This window comes from Ambystoma mexicanum, chromosome 9 (genome assembly GCF_040938575.1).
Source record: "Ambystoma mexicanum isolate Mex_15411 chromosome 9, UKY_AmexF1_1, whole genome shotgun sequence".
In the NCBI taxonomy this organism is placed as follows: Eukaryota; Metazoa; Chordata; class Amphibia; order Caudata; family Ambystomatidae; genus Ambystoma; species Ambystoma mexicanum.
In genome coordinates this window covers 366,028,815-366,048,777 of record NC_090931.1, presented here as the reverse complement: position 1 = coordinate 366,048,777, position 19,963 = coordinate 366,028,815, and the positions used below count along the sequence as shown (strand labels likewise).

Below are 19,963 nucleotides of genomic sequence, written 5' to 3'. Positions count from 1 at the left end.
TGTGTGCACCCTGGATGTGTCTCAGCATACCCAGAAGGAGAGCATGCTAGAAGGGAATGAGTGCCCTCTAGAGGAGAGCTATTGGGCCTCGGGAGTTCAGTAGTTAAATGGCAGTGGCTGTGTTCCAACTACTTTCCCATCACTAAATCACACCACCCAATCCTTAGAATGCAGGTGAAGCTGAGGATTCTCCACCATCGCATAGCTCGAGGTTAATTATCCACTTTCTCTACAACAATGTGTGGATTCCCCATGTGAGATTTCCAGCTTGCAGGAAATATGACCAAACCCCATGGAGCGCCATGGACTCCGAAAATAGGTATCTTGTCTCTCGGTTCCAAAGTAAATCTGTAGGACCAAGTGGGACGAACGTTAAAGGACTTTGGTGTCAAATTACCACCTAACTAGTAATGAGGCCCATTGTCTAACTCGCCCAGGAGGAGAGCATGTTGGAAGGGGTTGAGTGTACCCCGAAGGAGAGATGCTCAAAAGCTTGCCCAGGGTAACGGTGTGTTAGAGGTGGATGAGTATGTCCAGTAGGGACGAGTGGCACATGTAAATCAGTGTTTCCAGAAAGTGAGGGTGTGCCTATTTGGAAGCAGATGAAGGTACCTAGGAGGAGATTGAGTTGGCGCAGATGAATGTCCCGAGTAGGAGTGTTAGAAGCGGAGGTGTAACTAAGATGAAAAGGCAGTGTTAGGAGTAGGTGGGTGTATCGATGGGAAGAGGGAATGTTAGAAGTGGTCTACATGTACCCCTGGCGAGATTGTGTTAGAAATAAATGGATATACCTAGGAGAAGAGGTTTATGGCAACAGGGTTAACACAAAGAAGTGGAATGGTGTTGCCATAAGTAAACATTCGCAGAAGTGGAGGCAGTGAGTTTTAGGAACACATAAAAAGATAAGAGGACTGAACCTTCTGGCACATTCCAACACTGCTGTGCAAGGATACTACGGTGCATATGGGAAATTAATGCCCCAGGGACCCTGACAAGCTGGTTCTAAAGATCTATTGGAGATTACTGCCCCCGATCTGGGTTTGATGAACATAAAAAGTTAATTTCCCTGTGACTCAGGACAACAGGTCTGGGATTGGTGCTTATCAAGGATTAATACCACAGAGAGTCGGGGACTCAAGGCAGAGATGCGTGCTTATAAGAAGTGAATGCCACTTTGATTCACTCGTGTCCCCAGATATGCACTGTGTGCTTTTCAAGGTATAATTTCTTTGTTACTCTGGATCTATGTCTGTTGATGAAAACATATTGACGGTTAATGGCATTCTCACTTTGGTCCCTCAGGTCTTGGTTGGGTGAAAATGACCCAATGTGGCCTCAGTCCCTGGTGTAGTATGTGGGCTGTGACGAATCCTCAGATGTCATCCCTTCTCCCCTAGTGGGGGCCCTTTCCCATTAGGCTGGGGAAGTGAGGCCACTACCTGATAGTCCCACTGGTGGTGGTACTTAGTGGGAGGATATCATGGGACGACTATCAGAGGAGAAATTGGTGTAACACCTGTCCCTTCCCTTAACCCTCCTTTACCCTATCTCCCCCTGTACATGTCTCACACCCATAGTGTTAACAGTACTGGGACTATGAAAAGCACAACGACCCAAGCTAGATCAAGGATAGTGGCACTGAGATAAGTAAGCATCCAACTGGCTCACTAGAAGTCCTCATGATAAGTACTGAGTCGAGGAGGATGTGCAGATGCATAAAGATTACCTCTATGAACCAAATTGAAGTGTCTAGTGGTTGCCAACTTCCTGTTGGCCATGATGGAGTAGAAATAGAAGAGGGAAACCAGAAAGTATTATCAAGCCCTCCCTGGAGAAGCAAAGAGCAAAAGAACTGTGTTCTGATGAGAAAGTCTCATTGGAACGGTATACATAGCAGAGAGAGGGCTTTTAGGAAAGATTTCATGATTGTATGTAATGTTCCCTCCATGTGACAACCCCCAAACTTTTTGCTGCTGTTTTACACCCTGATCTAGACTTTGCCAGAGAAGCTCAGTCTTCCGCCGCACTCCTCTGGGCTTTCGCTCCATTCTTATGGGGAAGCTGACATGCCCTTAAGACAGTCAGTACTGGGAGACTTTGTTTCCCTTATTCCTTTCCTCATGTTGCAGCTTTTGTGCAACTTGAAACAAGAGTGACCAGTAGTGGCCAGTACAGTCAAAGAGGACAGCGTCGGGGCAAAGGAAGAGGGCGAGGGTCCACCCCCAGAGGTTCCCAAGCCCCTAACAGCACCAAGTGACGCGAAGATTCGCGTCCCCTCCCATGCAACACTGGTCGGGGGCCGGATAACATCCTTTCTTCCAGCATGGGAGGGTATAACGTCAGACCGCTGGGTACTTTCCACCGTAGCCCACGGATACTGCATCGAATTCAACAGTTCCCCAACATACAAACCCCCGAGGGGACGACGCATGTCACCGGAACATCTTGCCATCCTTCTACAAGAAGTACAGCAACTGCTGGAAAAGGGAGCCATAGAGGTCGTGCCTCTATCTCAGGTAACGGAAGGTATTTATTCAGTGTACTTCCTTGTACCCAAAAAGGATCTAACCATGCGCCCTGTATTAGATCTGCGCCCAGCGAACAAGTTTATCAAACCCCAAAAGTTTCGTATGGTGACCCTACAGGAAGTGATCCCACTGCTATCACAGGGAGATTACATGACAACATTGGACATGAAAGATGCATACTTTCATATTTTAATGTTGCCAGCGCACAGAAAATACCTCCGGTTCATGATAGAGGGCAAACACTACCAGTTCAGAGTGCTACCCTTCGGCATAGCATCAGCACCAAGGGTATTCACGAAGGTACTGGCAGTGGCAGCGGCCCACCTGCGCAGGTTGTCCATCCCAGTTTACCCTTACCTCGACGACTGGCTCATAACAGGGGATTCTTACGAAACATGCTTCTCCAATACCCAAAAGACTGTAGACCTTTTGTTCCAGTTGGGCTTCTCCATCAACGAAAAGAAGTCCAGCCTAGACCCCAGCCAAATCAAACAATTCCTAGGGGCTCTAATTCAAACAAAGGACGGCCTCGTCTTCCCCTCCAAAGAGAGGGTTCAAAACATGTTGTTTCAGATCCCTCAATATGTGTCCGGTCGAGAGGTGACGGTACGCAAAGCAATGCGCTTGCTAGGCATGATGGCGTCGTGTATTTATTTGGTACCTCACGCCCGCCTGCGCATGCGCCCAATGCAAGAGTGGCTCAACAGCCAGTGGTGTCAGGCCAGCGGACTATGGGACGATCTAGTGGTGGTCTCGCAGGCCTTAGTTCTCTCGCTACGGTGGTGGACAAAAGAAAACCTAGAAAAAGGGAAACCCTTTGCCACACCCGCGGCGGAAGCCACTCTAACCACAGACGCATCCCTCACAGGATGGGGGGCTCACCTATCCCATCAGACTGCTCATGGAGAGTGGACTCCGAGCGTAGCATCCAAACACATCAATCTTCTGGAGCTACTAGCGGTGTTCAAGGCACTAAAAGCCTTCCAGGAACACCTACAAGGCAGGACAGTGATGGTCCGTACAGACAGCACCACAGCCATGTATTACATCAACAAGCAGGGGGGAACCCACTCTCCAGGACTGTCCAAACTGGCCCAAAACATATGGAAGTGGGCTCTCAAACAGAATATGTTCCTTCTGTCACAACATGTACCAGGGGAACTCAATCTGCTGGCAGACAAACTCAGCAGAGATTTCCCCCTGCCCGAAGAGTACGAATGGCGACTGCACGAAGACATCGTCTTCGACGTCTTCACGCAATGGGGATTCCCAGAAATAGACCTGTTCGCAACCCTGGAGAACTCACAATGCCAAAGTTACGCCTCCAGGTACCCCCAAAACCAATCCAAGGGGAACGGTCTGTCGATTCAATGGTCAGGGAAATTTGTTTACGCTTTTCCCCCGACTCCCCTTCTCAACAAAGTGGTGCACAAGATGCACCAGGAACAAGTAACCATGATACTGGTGGCCCCAATGTGGGCCCGACAGCCATGGTTCGCTCACTTGATGGAGATGTCTCTATCTCCCCCAGTGAAACTCCCCTGCCCGTACAACATGCTGTCACAAGACAGGGGCAGGACTCTGCATCCATGCCCCCAGAACATGAACTTAGCAGCCTGGCTCCTGAGATCGTAGAATTTGGACATCTACAGCTCCCGCAGAGATGCATGGACATCCTCAGGGAAGCCAGAAAACCTAACACTCGCCACTGCTATTCTAGCAAATGGAAGAGATTTGTCATCTGGTGCAGAGGAAAGAGCATCAACCCAATTGACTGCTCTCCCACACATATTATTCTATACCTGACCCACTTATTGGATTCAGGTCTAGTGTTCAATTCCATTAAAGTCCACCTAGCAGCACTTTCTGCATACACCACTTCCCAACTCAAAGTGTCGTGGTGGAAGATCCCTGTTATAAAGGCCTTCATGGAGGGAGTAAAGAGAATACACCCCCCGATAGCTGACCCAGCTCCCGGATGGGACCTTAACGTGGTACTTACAAAACTCATGGGATCACCTTTTGAACCCATGCACAAAGCAACTCTTAAAGACCTCACTCTTAAGACTGCTTTTCTAATAGCTATCACCTCCATCAGGAGAGTAAGTGAACTACAGGCTCTTTCTATTCTAGACCCCTTTGTTACAGTTCACAAAGATAAAGTGGTTCTACGCACTCACCCAAGGTTTGCTCCAAAATTCATCTCAAAATTCCATGTAAACCAGTCTATAGAACTACCAGCGTTCTTTCAAAATCCTTCCAACTTGGGAGAAAGGACTCTGCACACACTAGATGTGCGCAGAGCGGTCATGTTCTACATGGAAAGAACCAGACCACTGAGGAAGACTAATCAGTTCTTCGTCTCGGTGGCAGCAGGAAGAGAAGGGGATGCAGTTTCAAAGTCCACTATTTCTAGATGGATTGTCCAATGCATCACTCTCTGCTATACTCTTGCTAAGAGAGAACTGCCCTTTAGGCCTAGAGCACATTCTACTCGAGGCACGGGGGCGTCCATAGCATTCATTGCAAATGTTCCCCTTGAGTCCATCTGCAAAGCGGCTACCTGGAGTTCTGTGCACACCTTTACAAAACACTACTGTCTAGATGCACACTCTAGATCTGACTCCCAGGTGGGACAGGCAGTATTAAGACATCTTTTCTCTACTGTTCCTTCTCATAACCCACCGCCAACTCCGGGTACTGCTCGCTAGTCTATGCACAGCATGTGATTCTAAGCAGATTAACAAACATCAGAAGACAATGCATTACTTACCGTAAAAGCATTTCTGATGGTTGTATCTGCTTAGATTCACATGCGCCCACCCTTCCTCCCCGCTCGGATGGAAGGAACATAGACATCTTTCTATATTTCTCTCTCTTTTCTGTACTCACTCACGTCTAGAAGGCTCCCTCAGGGCAGAAAAATACAAACAGAGGGACCTCGACGCGTGAGGGATTGTGGGTACAACACACGTCACTATAGGGATAGTGTTACAGACACGCCTTGTCGACGTCCCCTTTTCGACTACGAAAAACAAAATGCAATACTCCGCAGTGACCACTGGATGTCGGACCTATGCACAGCATGTGAATCTAAGCAGATACAACCATCAGAAATGCGTTTACGGTAAGTAATGCATTGTCTTACCGCACTCTTGTGTCTCTAGTCATTCCAAAGGCCCTAGAAACTCTTGCTGGACTTATGAACTGTGCAAGTGTGCCACGGACAGGACTGGTGGCAGCTATCGTTTCTCTTGTGTTTTGAACCCTTTTTCGCCATGTTATCCACGCTTAGCGCGTTTGGCACAAATAAGTGGCCTGGCTCCAAAATGGCCATGCCACGAGGTTCTTTGTCCTGTCCTTTGGCCATCTTGCCCCTTCACCCTCCCCAGGTCGAGCCGACCCGCGTTAGTCCTTATTTGGTCATGCACTTTCTCGCGAAACCCAAAGATTTTGCGGGCTTCTGCATGCCTTGTGTGTATGCCTCCAGGATGTGGGTTGAGATGTCTGTTCCCAATACACATCCTGGGTGCCAGAGAGTCTGGAGTGTCCTGAATGCCTGGGACCACCGTCGTCCGTGATAGGTCCACGTATGGTGTAAGTGTTTGTGAGCAGATCTCCCATTGGGTCCTCTCCGTTTTGGCGCGAATGGAACTTTGGATAAGAGGAGGCTGAAAACACCACTACCATGTCGATCTCCTGAGTTCACACCGAACGAGGGATAAGGAGCCAAGTATCCTGCAACAAGAAGCTGAGTCAAGGAACCACTGGTGACCCGCTGAAGGTTTGGCACCCTGAACTGCTGTTGTCCTGCGAGACCCCTCTGCATCTGATCGTCCTAGAAGGTCTATGAAGGTGCTTCGACCCATTGGAATAGTGGGATAAACTATTCCCGGCACCTTTATCAAACCCTGCAAGTAAGCCTCTTCGGAAGTGTCCCTGGGCCAACCAGTGGGCTGACCAGTTTACAAAGGACGTTTGCTCTGTCACCGCCGCCATTTCGGGGAAGCCCTCGAAACTTGGCCTACTGCTAGCTCTGTGTCAACGGCACTCTCACACCGAATATCGTACACTTGGCATTCCCAGGTCTGAAGTGAGACGAGAGCGCCTGGACCAGAGTAAACGTGGTTGCCGTGTTGCCCTGCTGTGGTAACAACCTGTGCACATTCGCTGCATTTGGGACACCCTTGCCCCTGCATCCTGATACCGCGGAATCTACACAGTGTTGAGACGTCCTGATCATCGCATCTGAACCTGCCAGCAACGTGAACTGAACTGGCGAAGTCTGGGTCTGCTTGCGTCGGGGACCGGTGAGTAGTCCATACCTCAACCGGTGGCCCCTAGCACAGGAACCCACTTCTCTTCCACCGCTGTTGCGAAATAGCGGATCTGTCCTGCACTCTCACCCTGCCTCCGCCCGCAAGTGGAGGTCTTGCTCGAGTAGTGGGGGACCTGTTCTTCATCGCTTCATCCACCCTCCTGAACAGTCAGAAACCCTTGAAGAGACACTATTTTTGTCCATTGGCACAAGCATGTACTATTGAGCATAAGGCACCTCTCTTCGTAGGGCTCGGACTTCCTCCCAGTTAGGTGAAATTCTGATGTTGAACTGGGACTAATGATTATTTGCACTGCCTGTTTTCCTCCCCATCTAGGTGGTCTACATATTACGTGCTCCTAACTCCTTAGGCCCTTCGGTCTTGTGTATATATATTGTATTGATTGTGATGTGTTGGTTTACTTTAGTATTATTGTGATTCTTTGTTATGGTCGATGTTACAAAGGCCGTGTAATAAATGTGTCTATATTTTTAATATAACAACTGTCTGGAGTAATTTGTAAGTGTCCTTGCTTTGTGTGCTCTTTGAGGTCTTTCAGTCACCCTCACCCCTCTTGAGACTTAGTCTTGACCGCCACCATCGCTACCCTGATTGGTCTGGCTTGTCCAGAGGTTATCCTGTTCCAAGAAACTAGGCTGGCCTTCTGAACCTCTGCCCCTCCAGGTCAGAGTTCAGAAATCCATCTTAACAAGGGCGAGCCTTTGCAGGCCAGCAAAGTGCAAAGAGCTGGAAGAAGCTGGAGAGTTCCTTACTGGTGGGACCAAGGTAAAGCCTTCCCTGGAGGAACCACAAGCTTGGCGAAAGCTGTGCTTTGCGAGAAAGGGTTGCAGACCAGTTTGCCTACCAGAAAGACAGGGAACCGCTGCAGAGCCGCCGCATACCATGTAACCTGCAAGAGACTCCGAGAATTGTAGAAGAGTCCCAAGGACAGCCATGAGACTGGTGAGCACCCAGAGGAGGGTTGGAGGACCAGAAAGGCTGGGAGGGATCCTTGGAGGCAGAGAGATAAGAAAGTAAGGGTCTGGGACCCACTTGTGAAACTGAGTGGCAGTACCTAGAAGGTTTGTGCACCAGGTCTGCCCCATTCCCAAAGAAGGGAAATACGGGTTTGGGACCCACGTGTGATACCGAGGTGCATCCAGAGAGATCTTCCTTTTGGCACTACCTGGATTCCCAAGTAAGGGAAAATCAGGGTCTGGGACCCGCATGAGAAACCGAATTGTATCCAGAGGCATCAACCTCATGGCGGCACCTGGGAGGTTGGTGCACAAGGGCTGCCAGATTCCCAGATAGAGAAAATCAGGGTGTGGGACCCATACCTGTTTACTTGAAGATGTGATATGAAGAGCAAGACCTGGCAGGATAGTGAACCAGGGTTCTTTAAGGACATTGTGACAACAGCCAAGAGTGGGGATGTCCTCTTGGCATTGTGAAGCCTAAGCAAGAGCAGGACCTGGCAGGGCAGTGAACCAGGGTTTTGCCACAACAATGGGAGAGAGGTCAAGAGAGGAGAATTCCTCTTAATATTGGGAACTTGTGAAGATCTGGGAAGAGAAGCATACCATTTTGTGTTGCATTGGAAGCCTTGTGAAAGCCGAAGGTAGCAGGGACGTCCTCCTAACATTGTGTAGCACTTAAGAAGACAGGCGAATGGAGACATTCCCCATGGTGCTTGTGAGTCCTGTTTAACATCAAGAGAAGGCCTCGTTACAGTTTTGCCGGTCCGGTAAAATTGCCAGTATAATTGCAGGTAATTCCAAGAGCTGGATGGAAATCGGGCCCCTACTGACAAATAAGTGCCCGAATTACCTCCATTGAGTCCTATTGGGCTATATGGAATGGGGATTTACTGCCATTTCTGCCACCTGTAATATCCCAGAAATTCGAGGATATCAGGCAGCAGTAAAGGTAGGGGCAGTTTGCCAGTATCCCACGGGAATTACTGGTGGGATACCGGCAAACTTGTATTAAGGCCATTCTCTTGAACTGTGGTGGACGACAGGGGTTTGAATTTTGTTTTGCATTTGTTTGTAACTTTGTGTTTTTTTTGGGATTGGGGTTGTAAGACCGTGGCTGAAATGTAGGAGGGAGAAAAGACAAAGTTATTTTTCTGAAAAATAACTTTTGGTCTTCTCTCCCCTGAACATTTCAGAATGTGCCCTTAACCCCACCCCCCTACATAATTGTGGGAGGCACACCTCCTTGTGTGCCGCCGACTCCAACATCCCTCTGCAATGCCGGTTCCCTTCACTTGCATGTATGGGCACCGGCGCTGCATGGTCCGCTTTCGTTTTTTTTATATATAATTCATTGAATCAGTGTTGCGTGGGACACCCCCGCAATCGCTGCTCACATTACAGTGAAGAAGGGTGCAGGGACACCCTGCAGCCCCCGCTGCCCTTCTTCACTGTAATGTTTCGTATGCCATATTGTTTGAATTTTTAGGCTATACGAGATTTTCGTATAGCCAAAATTCAGACGAATATGCCATACGTTTTATTTTCTGTCTTTTGTGGTGATTCTGTTTATTCACTGTGGAACTTTGCTTTACACCATTTGAGAACTTTGATTTGCACTGTTTGATGAATAGACTCATATCTAGGGGAACAGAGCCAAAACCTCAGGAAAGAATCCTTCGAAGCACAGGAACTGTGAGTCATCAACCAGGAGAAGGGAGACATTCTCCTGGACCAAGAACATTGGCACATTAGTTAGTTTAGTTACAAGAGTAAGGGTATGGAATAGGATTTGACACAGGGCGAGGGATGGTTTATTCCTTGGACATTTGGACAGTTTCCTTAGTTTTGTTTGAGGCAGGGAACCCGTCTTAGTTTCAGGGAGAGAGGTTTTTCACTTTATTTTCATTAAAGTGTATGCCAACACTCATGCCCTTCCTGTGCCAGTCTCCTGCTTCTGCACCCTTACAGTACATATCAGTGAATAAAGCCCTTGGATCTGGGATACATGTTCATTGTAGGTGTTTGCCCTTGTTGTTATTCAGCTCCCAGGGTTTGGGATGGATGCATCTCAGAGGCAGCGACCCTTGGCTGTCAGAGCACTAGCCCTGGGATTCTATGCAGTTTTCACTGTTGGCTCTTTGTGCAGCATGTCATCCCATCTATTCTGCCTTCTCTTGCAGGCGCAGCTGCAGCATTGATAAGTCTCCATGTTCCAGCTCCTTCGGGTCGCCCATCTCTCAGCGCAAGGACATTGGACGTTCAGAGTCTCTCAGGGTGGTTTCTAAGACGCATCGGATCTTCCGACCTTCAGACCTCATCCACGGGGAGGTGCTTGGGAAAGGGTGCTTCGGCCAGGCCATCAAGGTAAGTCTGTTTCTCACATTGGACTCAAGAAGGGCTGTGTGCACAATTATCAGTTATTCCTCAACAAGGAAATACATGTAATAGGCTTTGGATGCAACCTTGAAATTGCACAGATCTTCTCCCTCCCATACAAGCAGAGGATATCAACCAGCAAGTGCACAGACTGTCCAACTCTGTCTCAGAGAACATCACTGAAGATGGGTGGACGGGGAAGGCATATCCCCCTAGTGTTCCTCAGAAGGTCTCACACAGGGAGGATTTCAGAAGATCTTGGGGAAGGTCAGCGATACCACTCTGCTATTTCATAGGTCGCCTTACCCGCAAACGGAGAAGGTCCCAGGAGAGCTGGGGTATCCAGTGATTTTTACTGCTGAATATTCACTGCACATAAAAAGGATATAAAAAAACAGATGGTTGGTTTGAGAAGGACATTTAGGTTTGATTGAGGTGCGGGAGGGGTTGCGGATAAATAGGTGTCTATAGGGGGGGTCTCACCCGCATTTCTCAGCAAAAATAATGTACAGTAAAAAAATGGGCGGTAAATAAAATAACACATGCAGGTGGAGCTGGGAGAAGATGCGGAATATATTACTCCTGTGTTTCATAAATTGTTTTACTTTTAAACAGAGAAGGTCACAGGAGGTCAGGGGGGGGTGGCCAGGCAGTATCACCCAAAGTTCTTAACAATCTGCACGGAGTAGATCAGATTACATAGCATCCTGTGGCTATCCATGAGTTTGCTCGCGTCCCCCCTCACTCTCACAGGCAAAGATCTCTAACATTTCCACAATCCTCCACTTTCCCGCTTCCCATGCACAGCTCTCATTTTGGAATGTGTGTTTTCATCCAAATAGGGTTCAAGATCTTGATAGTTATTCAACAGCGACGTGCATTTAGAGAGTGTAGGATTTGTGATGATTGCAACACATGCAGGCTTGGGTCCATGTGGAAAGTGATTAGCCTCTGCACAGATGCACCTCCCACACAGATGACGAGTGGACTTGTGCGCATGCAGGCAGAGTATGTCATGTCGCCCTGCTAATGTCACTTCCCTCCTGTTGCTAGGTGACGCACCGGGAGACGGGAGAAGTGATGGCGATGAAGGAATTGATTCGTTTTGACGAGGAGACGCAGAGGACGTTTCTGAAGGAGGTAAGCTCACCATGACTAGACTGTGGAAGCCACAGTGCCAGACGAGAAGAGGCAAGAATTGGCGGCCGGGTTATTTAAAACAGCAAAAGCTCATTATATTGAGTAGCTAATTCACAGAACTAGTTACTAATTCCACTACTTACCATATGGGGACATTACAATTGTTATGGGGTCAATATATACAAACTTCTATGTAGGAAGCAAACTTCTAGGACAGCATTTAATTTGGTTAATTTAATAAAGAATATAAATCACCAGGTTGGATAGGATTCAATCGGGGGGGAGGAGGGCGGGGGGGGGGTGCACGGGTTTGGATTACAGGTGATAAACGGAAAGTTCATGTGCGGGGGGATCTTTTAACAGGAAAAAGTGGCACAGGGAGAAAAGCCACTACTGATTTTGCTCTGAATTCATAAATATCTGCTGAATTAACATTATCCCCAGAATTGAGCTTTTTGTACAGTAACCATCCAATGGATAAAGCACCAAGCAGTGTGTTTAGAAACGTTAATTTATAACTGATAGATTAAAAGTTTGTTAAAGTGTTTGTGTGTCCGGCGAGTACAACCTATCGACCCAGATTTAACTGACGGAGAATACCCTTTTGATGGGAAGTTGTCACTGCTGCAATTTATTTATTTCATGATAGTCGGGTGGCATGGTAACTGATGGATTACTATGGTCCGGTGGAAGCAATTACGTGGGTTTACTGTAGGAGGAAAACACAGAGGTGTAAGTGATCAATAGTCATTCTAGTGGGGTAGGGTCTTAGTGGAAGGATATGATTAAGATATAAACGGGGAGTTTCAAAGTAGGAAGTCTTTAAGGATTCAAGGGAGACGGCTCAGATGGTGGTCTCCCAACTAAGATTGAGAGGCCGCCCAATTACTCAGTTACAGCTCCGTAGTGGAGTTAGATATTTTTGTTGACTTTTTTTCTTTATCTTGCAAGTACTATTTTTTTTTTTAAAATTACACTTTTGATTAAATTTAAAGCGGGTTTAATCTCCAGTTTCAGTCGTGTATAGGCTGGCAGTTCACGAGAAGGAAGAAATGGAAGCGATGACAGCCTCTATACCCCCCTTTTTTATTTTTTTATTTTATTAATCACAGTTCAATTTGGAAATTCTTGTTGTTCAAATGGGGTGGGGGAAGGGTAGGTTTTCTTTAAAAAGTTTGTAGTTTCTTAGAATGTTTGTAAAATATTGTTCAAGATTTGAATGGTTTTCATGTATATGCATATGTATTTGCTAGGACTAAACATTTTAATAAAAATGAATAAATAAAAGAATTGGCGGCCTATGGTCTTGCTCTCCTGTAACAGCATGAATTAGTTCATTTCTGACCTGCTGGGCACAGAGGGGACACAAATGGAAGATGCACAGCCGGTAATCAAGGACTGGTTATGGACCTGATGGGTCCTAAATAACCTTTGTCTGAACCGATAGAGTTCAGTAAACACATCTAGTAAAATCCACACTGTTGTGATCATGCGAAGACGGTCCACACTATAGAATCTGCAGGATTCAGATTAATAACGTGATAATCTGCAAGACAGATTCTGAATGTTACTGATTTTGAATCTAATAATGACAGCCCTTGAGTCTGGAGGTCACCCATTAAGAATCAGATAAGTCCAGATTCTACATTTGTCCAGATGTTTTGGACTACAACTCCCATCAACACATGCCAGTATAGTAAATGGTAAAGCATCATGGCAGATGTCTAAAACAGCTGCAGAGTGGTAGGTTGCAGCCGCCTGATTCTGTGGATGAAAATATCTGAGTAATCTCTAAGAACAGCCTAGAGGTCACCTTATTCATAAATGTCATTAAGTCACCATAAACATACTTCTATAATAGATCAATACGGCTGTAGTCAGCTGCTTGTCTAGGGTTGCCACCTTAATCGAAGTACATCGTTAGCATGGCTGTGCTACATAGGCTCAAAGATTTGTGTTTGGGGCACGTGGACTAGTGGCATTGTTCTTGTGTAAGTATCCATTGACATTCCTCATACCTAACTGTATTTGTGTACACAGGGCTCCAGCTACGAAGTTGGTAGGGGGCAAATTTACTTTATAATTTTTAAAGTTGGGAGGAACATTATTTTTAGGGAGTAAAAACGTAATTCCACTTTCTTATGGGGAGGGTGTATTTTTTAGGCCAGTAAAAATGTTTTAATTCTAAAGTTTGTGGGCCAAATTCTCAAAAGTCACATGGAGTAACTCTGACCTACACTGGCTTACACGGGGCAGAGCTGTGCTATTAGCTTAAGAGGGTACACTGAGTAACTCTGACGTACACCTGACTTAGACATGGCGTGCGGGCTATGCTATCCACTTAAGACGGTACACTGATTAACTCGGACTTACAAAGGGCGAAGGGCTATGCTATTCAGTTAAGAGGGTTGTGACGATTCTACCGATGTCACTACTTTTCCGGGGGAAAACCTCACCTCATGTAGCCAGGGTGAGGCAGCCGGTACCTGGTCTTGACCCTAGTGGCAGCTATATCGGGGAGGATTACAGGAGTGGAAATGACGACCCTTATAGGGGTGGGGTACACTTGCCAGATTAGACATGGCATCCCCACTCAGTATCACCTCCTTTTCCTCCCTCTTCGATTATGATCAAGAATCCTCCTCCTCCTGCTATTCTTAAATACGTTATCCACTTCCTCATCTTTAAAAGGTACTGGCACGAGGAAGAAGACAAACTACCCTCATGAAGATCACCTTGTAAGTACTGGCAGGAGGGAGAAATGTAGAGGAATGAATATTACCTCCAGGAACCATTCTTAGCATTCTAGTGGTTGCCAGTTTCCTATTGGTTCCTTCCCAGTAGAAATAGAGGAAACCAGGAAGTGTGGTCAGTCACTCCCTGGAGTAGTCTGCAGCAAAGAGGACATGCTGCTGATGATGATGATGATGATGATGCTGCTGTCAATGCTGAAGGGGAGGCTCTGGACCAGAAAGCAGGCGGACCCTCGAAGGATCAACAGTCGACCTTACCTACGTGTGAGTTCCAAGAAAGACTGCACCATCACCCAGCTAAGAAGGGAGGCTGGGTCCCTGAATATGCTGCTAGTGTGCACACCCAGGAAGGGGCAGTCCTGGCCACCAAGAACCTGGAAGAACCTGGAAGACGGAAGCAGTCCTTTTGCAGAAGAGGTGCAGGAGCAGTATTACCATTTGCCTGCAAAGATGCTCCAGGAAAGACGTAACAGCCACACCACCCAGAAGGTTGGCTGGGGCCCTGGGTCCACTGCAAGAGGTAGACCCAGGGAGGGTCAGTCCTTCCCCAGAGTAATTGCCAGGAAGGTGCAGACCAGGGATGCCTGCTACAAGCAGTGGTGTGGTCCCTTTGTGTTCTGTAGTCAGCAGGACATCCACAAGGCAGAGACCGGCTGGCCGCGTGTAGGATTGCTGCTCCCACCACAGAGATGGATGGATCCATCCGCCAAAGCCCCGACTCCACTGCAACAAGAAGAAAAGCAGGGCGGAGTGCTGCCAACAAGGGTCTAGGACCCACCAGTTACCCAGGGGACGCATGGGACCAAGGAAATCGGGGCAGAAAGCTTCCACCTACCCGGGACAGAGCAGGACCAATTAAATCAAGGGTCTGGGACCCACAATCAACCCAGAAAGGCCCGGGCAGCCCAAATTGAACAAACTGAGAACGAGAAACCAAGGGCAAGAGACCCCAACCCAGTACAGAGTGATCTGGGAAATAGAAAGTGTGAGACTGATGCAGAGGAACACACTAGAGGAAGGGAGACCCCAGTGTGTGTGTGAACAAACAAGTAGGAATGCAACCCCTTGTGGAGGAGTTGCTGGAATTCACCAAGGGGAAGGGACCATCCTGGGTGTCCACAAGGTAACATTCTTTGTTTTTGCCAAGTTTTCTTTCAAACTGCAAACATTCTAGGGGACGGGAAAATCCTAGATTATTACAAATTTGTAGAAATGTGACCAATATTCTTTTACACTATCTTTAAACATTCTAGGCTAAGGGAATACCCCCTAGGAATAAACAAGACAGTTGAACTATAACATATTGTGGGAACTGCGTTGAGATCCTGAAGCCTTTTCCTCCTGTGAGGAGGACCCAGGAAGAACTTGCCCTTTTTGAACTTTTGTTGGAGCACTGTTTGAACTTTCTGTTTGTATAACATTGGAACTGTCGGCTAAAACAGACAAAACCCTATGCACCCTTTCTTTCTTCTGTTAAGTGTAAGGGACAGAGTTAGGCTAAACGAGGCAGTGAACTTTTATGCTGGACTTTTGACCGTCCTTAGTTTTAGTTTTGAGGGAAGGCAAACACTCTTAGCGGTTAGGGAGAGTCAGGCTTTCCCCAACCCCTTTTCCTCTCATTGTTGTCGTAATAAAAGTCTTTAGCTCAAACAAATATGCCAACTGTGTCTCGTCTTTCTCCTTCTGCACCCTTGCAGGGTACACCGAGTGGCTTTGATTTACACCCGACTTACTTCTAGGTACTCTCTGTTACGTTGTTGTCCCACTCTAATTTTGTAACTCCTACTTCTTTGGACTTGGCATTTCATGACTATTAACAGATACATAAGTTCCTCTTCAGATCAGATTGAAATCAGAGACAGAGAACTTCACCTGTGCCCTTCTGGAGTCACTAATCCAAGGGTAATCTTGGAGCTGTGTAGCTGGAAGCAGTGGGAAGGCTCCACATGTTTCTGCTGTTTTCTACAACATGTAGAAATGTATTGTATTATTTTTGGGAGTAAACGTTGCTAGTCCTTTGGGCTGCAAAATAACGAGTTCTACTTATGTGAAAGGTTATTGATTAAGACGACAACAGTCAATTCGAGGAACCCTAGTGGTGCCTTGTCAAAACGTATGCATTGCAATTACATTTGGAATGTGTAACTAATCACCGCAGGAAACAGTCACAGAGCTGCACAAGTAGAATTGTTCCTGCCTTCTTGGCAAAATCTGCCACCTCCTTTTCCAACTTGTCCAGAATGGAATGTCATGACATCATGACTAGCATCCCCTTACTCGCCACCATTCCCCGCCCACCAAACTCCTCTGTCCATTTCCTGTTGCAAAAACAATGCGCTTATTTGGTCCATAAATATAGTAGAAGAGAAGGGTGGGAACATTCTAGTTCCAAGAAGGGGCAAGTGGTAAGTTTGAGGGTGTCCCAGTATGCTCGTCTCCTTCAGTGACCCCTTGTTAGTGCTCTCAAAGGGAAGGGTGACCTTTCCATCTCCTTACTTTAACAGCCACAGCCATACCTGTGTAATCAATATCAGATTATTCATTTTAAAGGATGTAGCTAGGGATGAGGTCAAAGGTGAGCAATAAGATGGGAGAGTGCTCAGCAGGGCTTATTTGCCAAATGTAGTGTTAAGACCTTGAAGGCCACTCGGTAGTACTATTAAAGATGTGTGGTAGCCAAACCAATGCCATCAAAGAAATAGGTATGATGAAAGTATTTGGCATGTGGGGATTGCCCATTAAGGCAAAGCTTTTTTTCCGCCAGAGCAAAGTAGGCTCTGAAAGAGATGTTTGGCAACTCTCATTCTTTCTTCACACCCTATGTAGCTCCACCCCTCCATCGCCAATGAACATTTTTTTTAGCACACTTCAAGATATTGGCTAACACTCACCGGCTGTAGTTCCTGTACATTTCATATTATAATATGGGAATCAGAAAATAGTCCTAGTTTCCTAGGGTCATCTGGACCTGGACCCCTTGCTCACTGTGCTCAGAGAGGCACAGCTCCACCTCACTGAAGAGGCCCAACAAGGCTGAAACACGTGTATGTGGTTGCTGTTGGTACTCTTGTTCAGAAGAAAATTGACATAGCGTTTCCGTGCTGGACTGCCCATGTGGGCGGGGCAAAGGCTGATAAGCAAATGCACATTTCCCTTCTGTGAAAGGTACAGTGAGCTAAAGTGTGGCTGCAGACTCTCGAGTGGGTACCTTCCCAAAGAACAGGTCATTTTATCAGTGTTCGTTCTCGCAGAGGGACGCCTAGGGACTATTATTTTATATTATAATATGGGTCTTACAAATTAATAGTGGTGTCCATGGTTCTATCACCAAGTATAGCCATTTATTACTTCTATTAGATGATAGCGCACAAGACCCGGAAGTATCACGGCATTAGTAAGTACAGAAGCATTCTGTGCATAGTGACAGGTACAAGGTTACACAGTATTAATCGGTTATAGATGATACATTGTGGATAATGGTTTCAGGCATATTTGTTGAATAGAGCAGTTTTTACTTTTTTCCAAAAGTTCAGGTAGGAGGGTTCTTCTTGGATAAAGAGTGGGAGGGAGTTCCACAGGGTGGAAGTGATGATGGTGAAGCTTCTACCTCATAGTCTTTTTCTGGAGACTCTGGGGGTAGTTAGTGAAGTTGAGGAGGGGGGAGTGTAGGCTGCTTAGGCTGGACTTCGTAGGGATTTGGTGGATAAGATAGTGAGGGGCAGTGTTGTGAAGGCATTGATGCGTGATGGACAAGATTTTGAACTCAGTGCGTGCCTTGACTTGTAGCCAGTGTGCTTCGTGTCTGACTAGGGAGATGTGATCTGATCGTTTCAGGCCCCATACTGCCCTGAGGGTGTTGTTTTGGATCAGCTATAATTTATTGAGGTTTTTAGAGGAAGTTCCTGTGAGGAAGGCATTGCAGCAGTCTAATTTGCTGCCAATAATGGCTCTGGCTAGTGTGAGGCAGTGTGAGGCAGCTGCTGGAGGTGAGGTACTTGGTAAGATAATAAGTTAAGTCGAGTATGCCGCGGATGAGGCTACAGCCTTGACATGTTTGTCCATGTTATGCCCAGAGTCAAGGTAGACATGTGAAGATACTGGGGTGATGTTCACGTCGATGAGAAAGGAAGCAAAGGCAGGGTCAAGGTGTTTGAAGCGGTGCGGAGAGTCGACAATAGACAGCACTGTCTTATCGTCATTTAGACAGAGATGGTGGTTAGCCATTCATGTCTGAATGATGCTGTAAATACGGTTGATATTAGCAGAGTCAATCTTGTAGATGCCCATGAGTTTGAGGAGGACCAGCGTATCATCAGCAAAATGTGTGTATGGAATGTTCAGGCTGTCCAGGTGATCAAAAAGAGGCTTGGTATACATATTGTACAGTGTGGGAGAGAGGCAAGACCCTTGTGGGAACCCATAGGAGACTGGGATGGGTATGCTGCTTCGGCTCCAGTGAAGACCCTGCTGAGCCCTCTAACATCTTATTGTTCACCTTTGACCTCATCCCTAGCTACATCCTTTAAAATGAATAATCTGATGAATAATCTGATATTGATTCCACAGACAGGGCTGTGGCTGTTAAAGTAAGGAGATGGAAAGGTCACCCTTCCCTTTGAGAGCACTAACAAGGGGTCACTGAAGGAGACGATCATACTGGGACACCCTCAAACTTACCACTTGCCCTTTCTTATAATTAGAATTCTACTATATTTCTGGACCAAATAAGCGCATTGCTTTTCCAACAGGAAATGGACAGAAGAGGTTTGGTGGGCGGGGAATGGTGGCGAGTAAGGGGATACTAGTCATGTCATGGCATTCCATTCTGGACAAGTTGGAATAGAAGAAGGAGGTGGCATATTTTGCCAGGAAGGTAACAACAATTCTACTTGTGTAGCTCTGTGACTGTTTCCTGCGGTGATTTGTTACAGATTCCAAATATAATTGCAATGCATACGTTTTGGCAAGGCACTTGATCCAGGCGGCCGCTTCGGGAGAGAGATTGCAAGTAACAGTGGGGTGATGGCACAGGATATTGTGGTCGACAAGGTCGAATGCTGCCAAGAGGTCTAGTTAAAGGAAGATGGCGAGATCTGTTGTCACAGATGTGGTTGAGCTGGATCTTTAGGTCAAGGAGGGCAGATTCAGTGCTGTGTTTGGGCCTGAATCCGGACTGGCAAGTGCCAAGTAGATCGTTCGTTTTTAGATGGGTTTGGAGTTCTAAGTAGGGGGTTGCGGTCAAGAATTGTCAAGAGGTAGTGCACCATTGTGATAGGATGGTAGTTGTTAGGCAGTGTGGGATGGAGTGAGGGTTTTTTCAGGAGCGGTGCGATCCAGGCTTCTTTTATGGAGTTGGGCACCGTATGATGTTGAAGGAGGCATTGATTAATTTAGCAATGGTTGGAGCGAGGGGGTCTGCACACAGCTTGGAAGTGGGCAGGGCAGATGTTCCATGTGCAATCAGACGCTTTGAGGCATTGGATGGTGGTGAGCCTGTCTGCCGGGATACAGAGACAAACTGGAAAGGGGGTACTGAGTGCGATGGGTGTGGTGACATTGGATTTCGTGCAGGAGAGCAGAGAATTCTTGAGAATAGATTTATCTCTGAGGTTGAGGATTTTGTTTGCTAGGGTAGATTGTATGAGGGAGCACCAAGCTTTGTTTTGGGAAAGGTGGTGGTAGGAGGGGTTGGTTCTCTGAGCTCCATGAGGATTTTGAAAATCTCTCTAGTGTTAGAACTGGCTTCATTGATACAGGTGTTGTAGATGCCAGCTTTAGTGTTCATAATCACTGATTTGTAAGAGGTAGCAATGTTGCTAAAGGCCTCTTTGCTACAGGGGAGGGATTTTTTCTTCAAATGTGTTCTT

The 19,963-nt window shown here is 46.9% G+C and overlaps 1 protein-coding gene across 4 annotated transcripts in view; it reads left to right on the top strand.

The window, feature by feature from the left end:
• Positions 1-19,963, top strand: part of LIMK1 (LIM domain kinase 1) — a 340,745-nt gene that overhangs the window by 270,831 nt on the left and 49,951 nt on the right. For all 4 annotated transcript variants that reach the window (XM_069614802.1, XM_069614804.1, XM_069614803.1 and 1 more), the window contains 2 exons: positions 10,008-10,191; positions 11,257-11,343. In XM_069614802.1, coding sequence (XP_069470903.1) covers positions 10,008-10,191; positions 11,257-11,343 — 271 coding nt within the window. The remainder of the gene's footprint in view (positions 1-10,007; positions 10,192-11,256; positions 11,344-19,963) is intronic.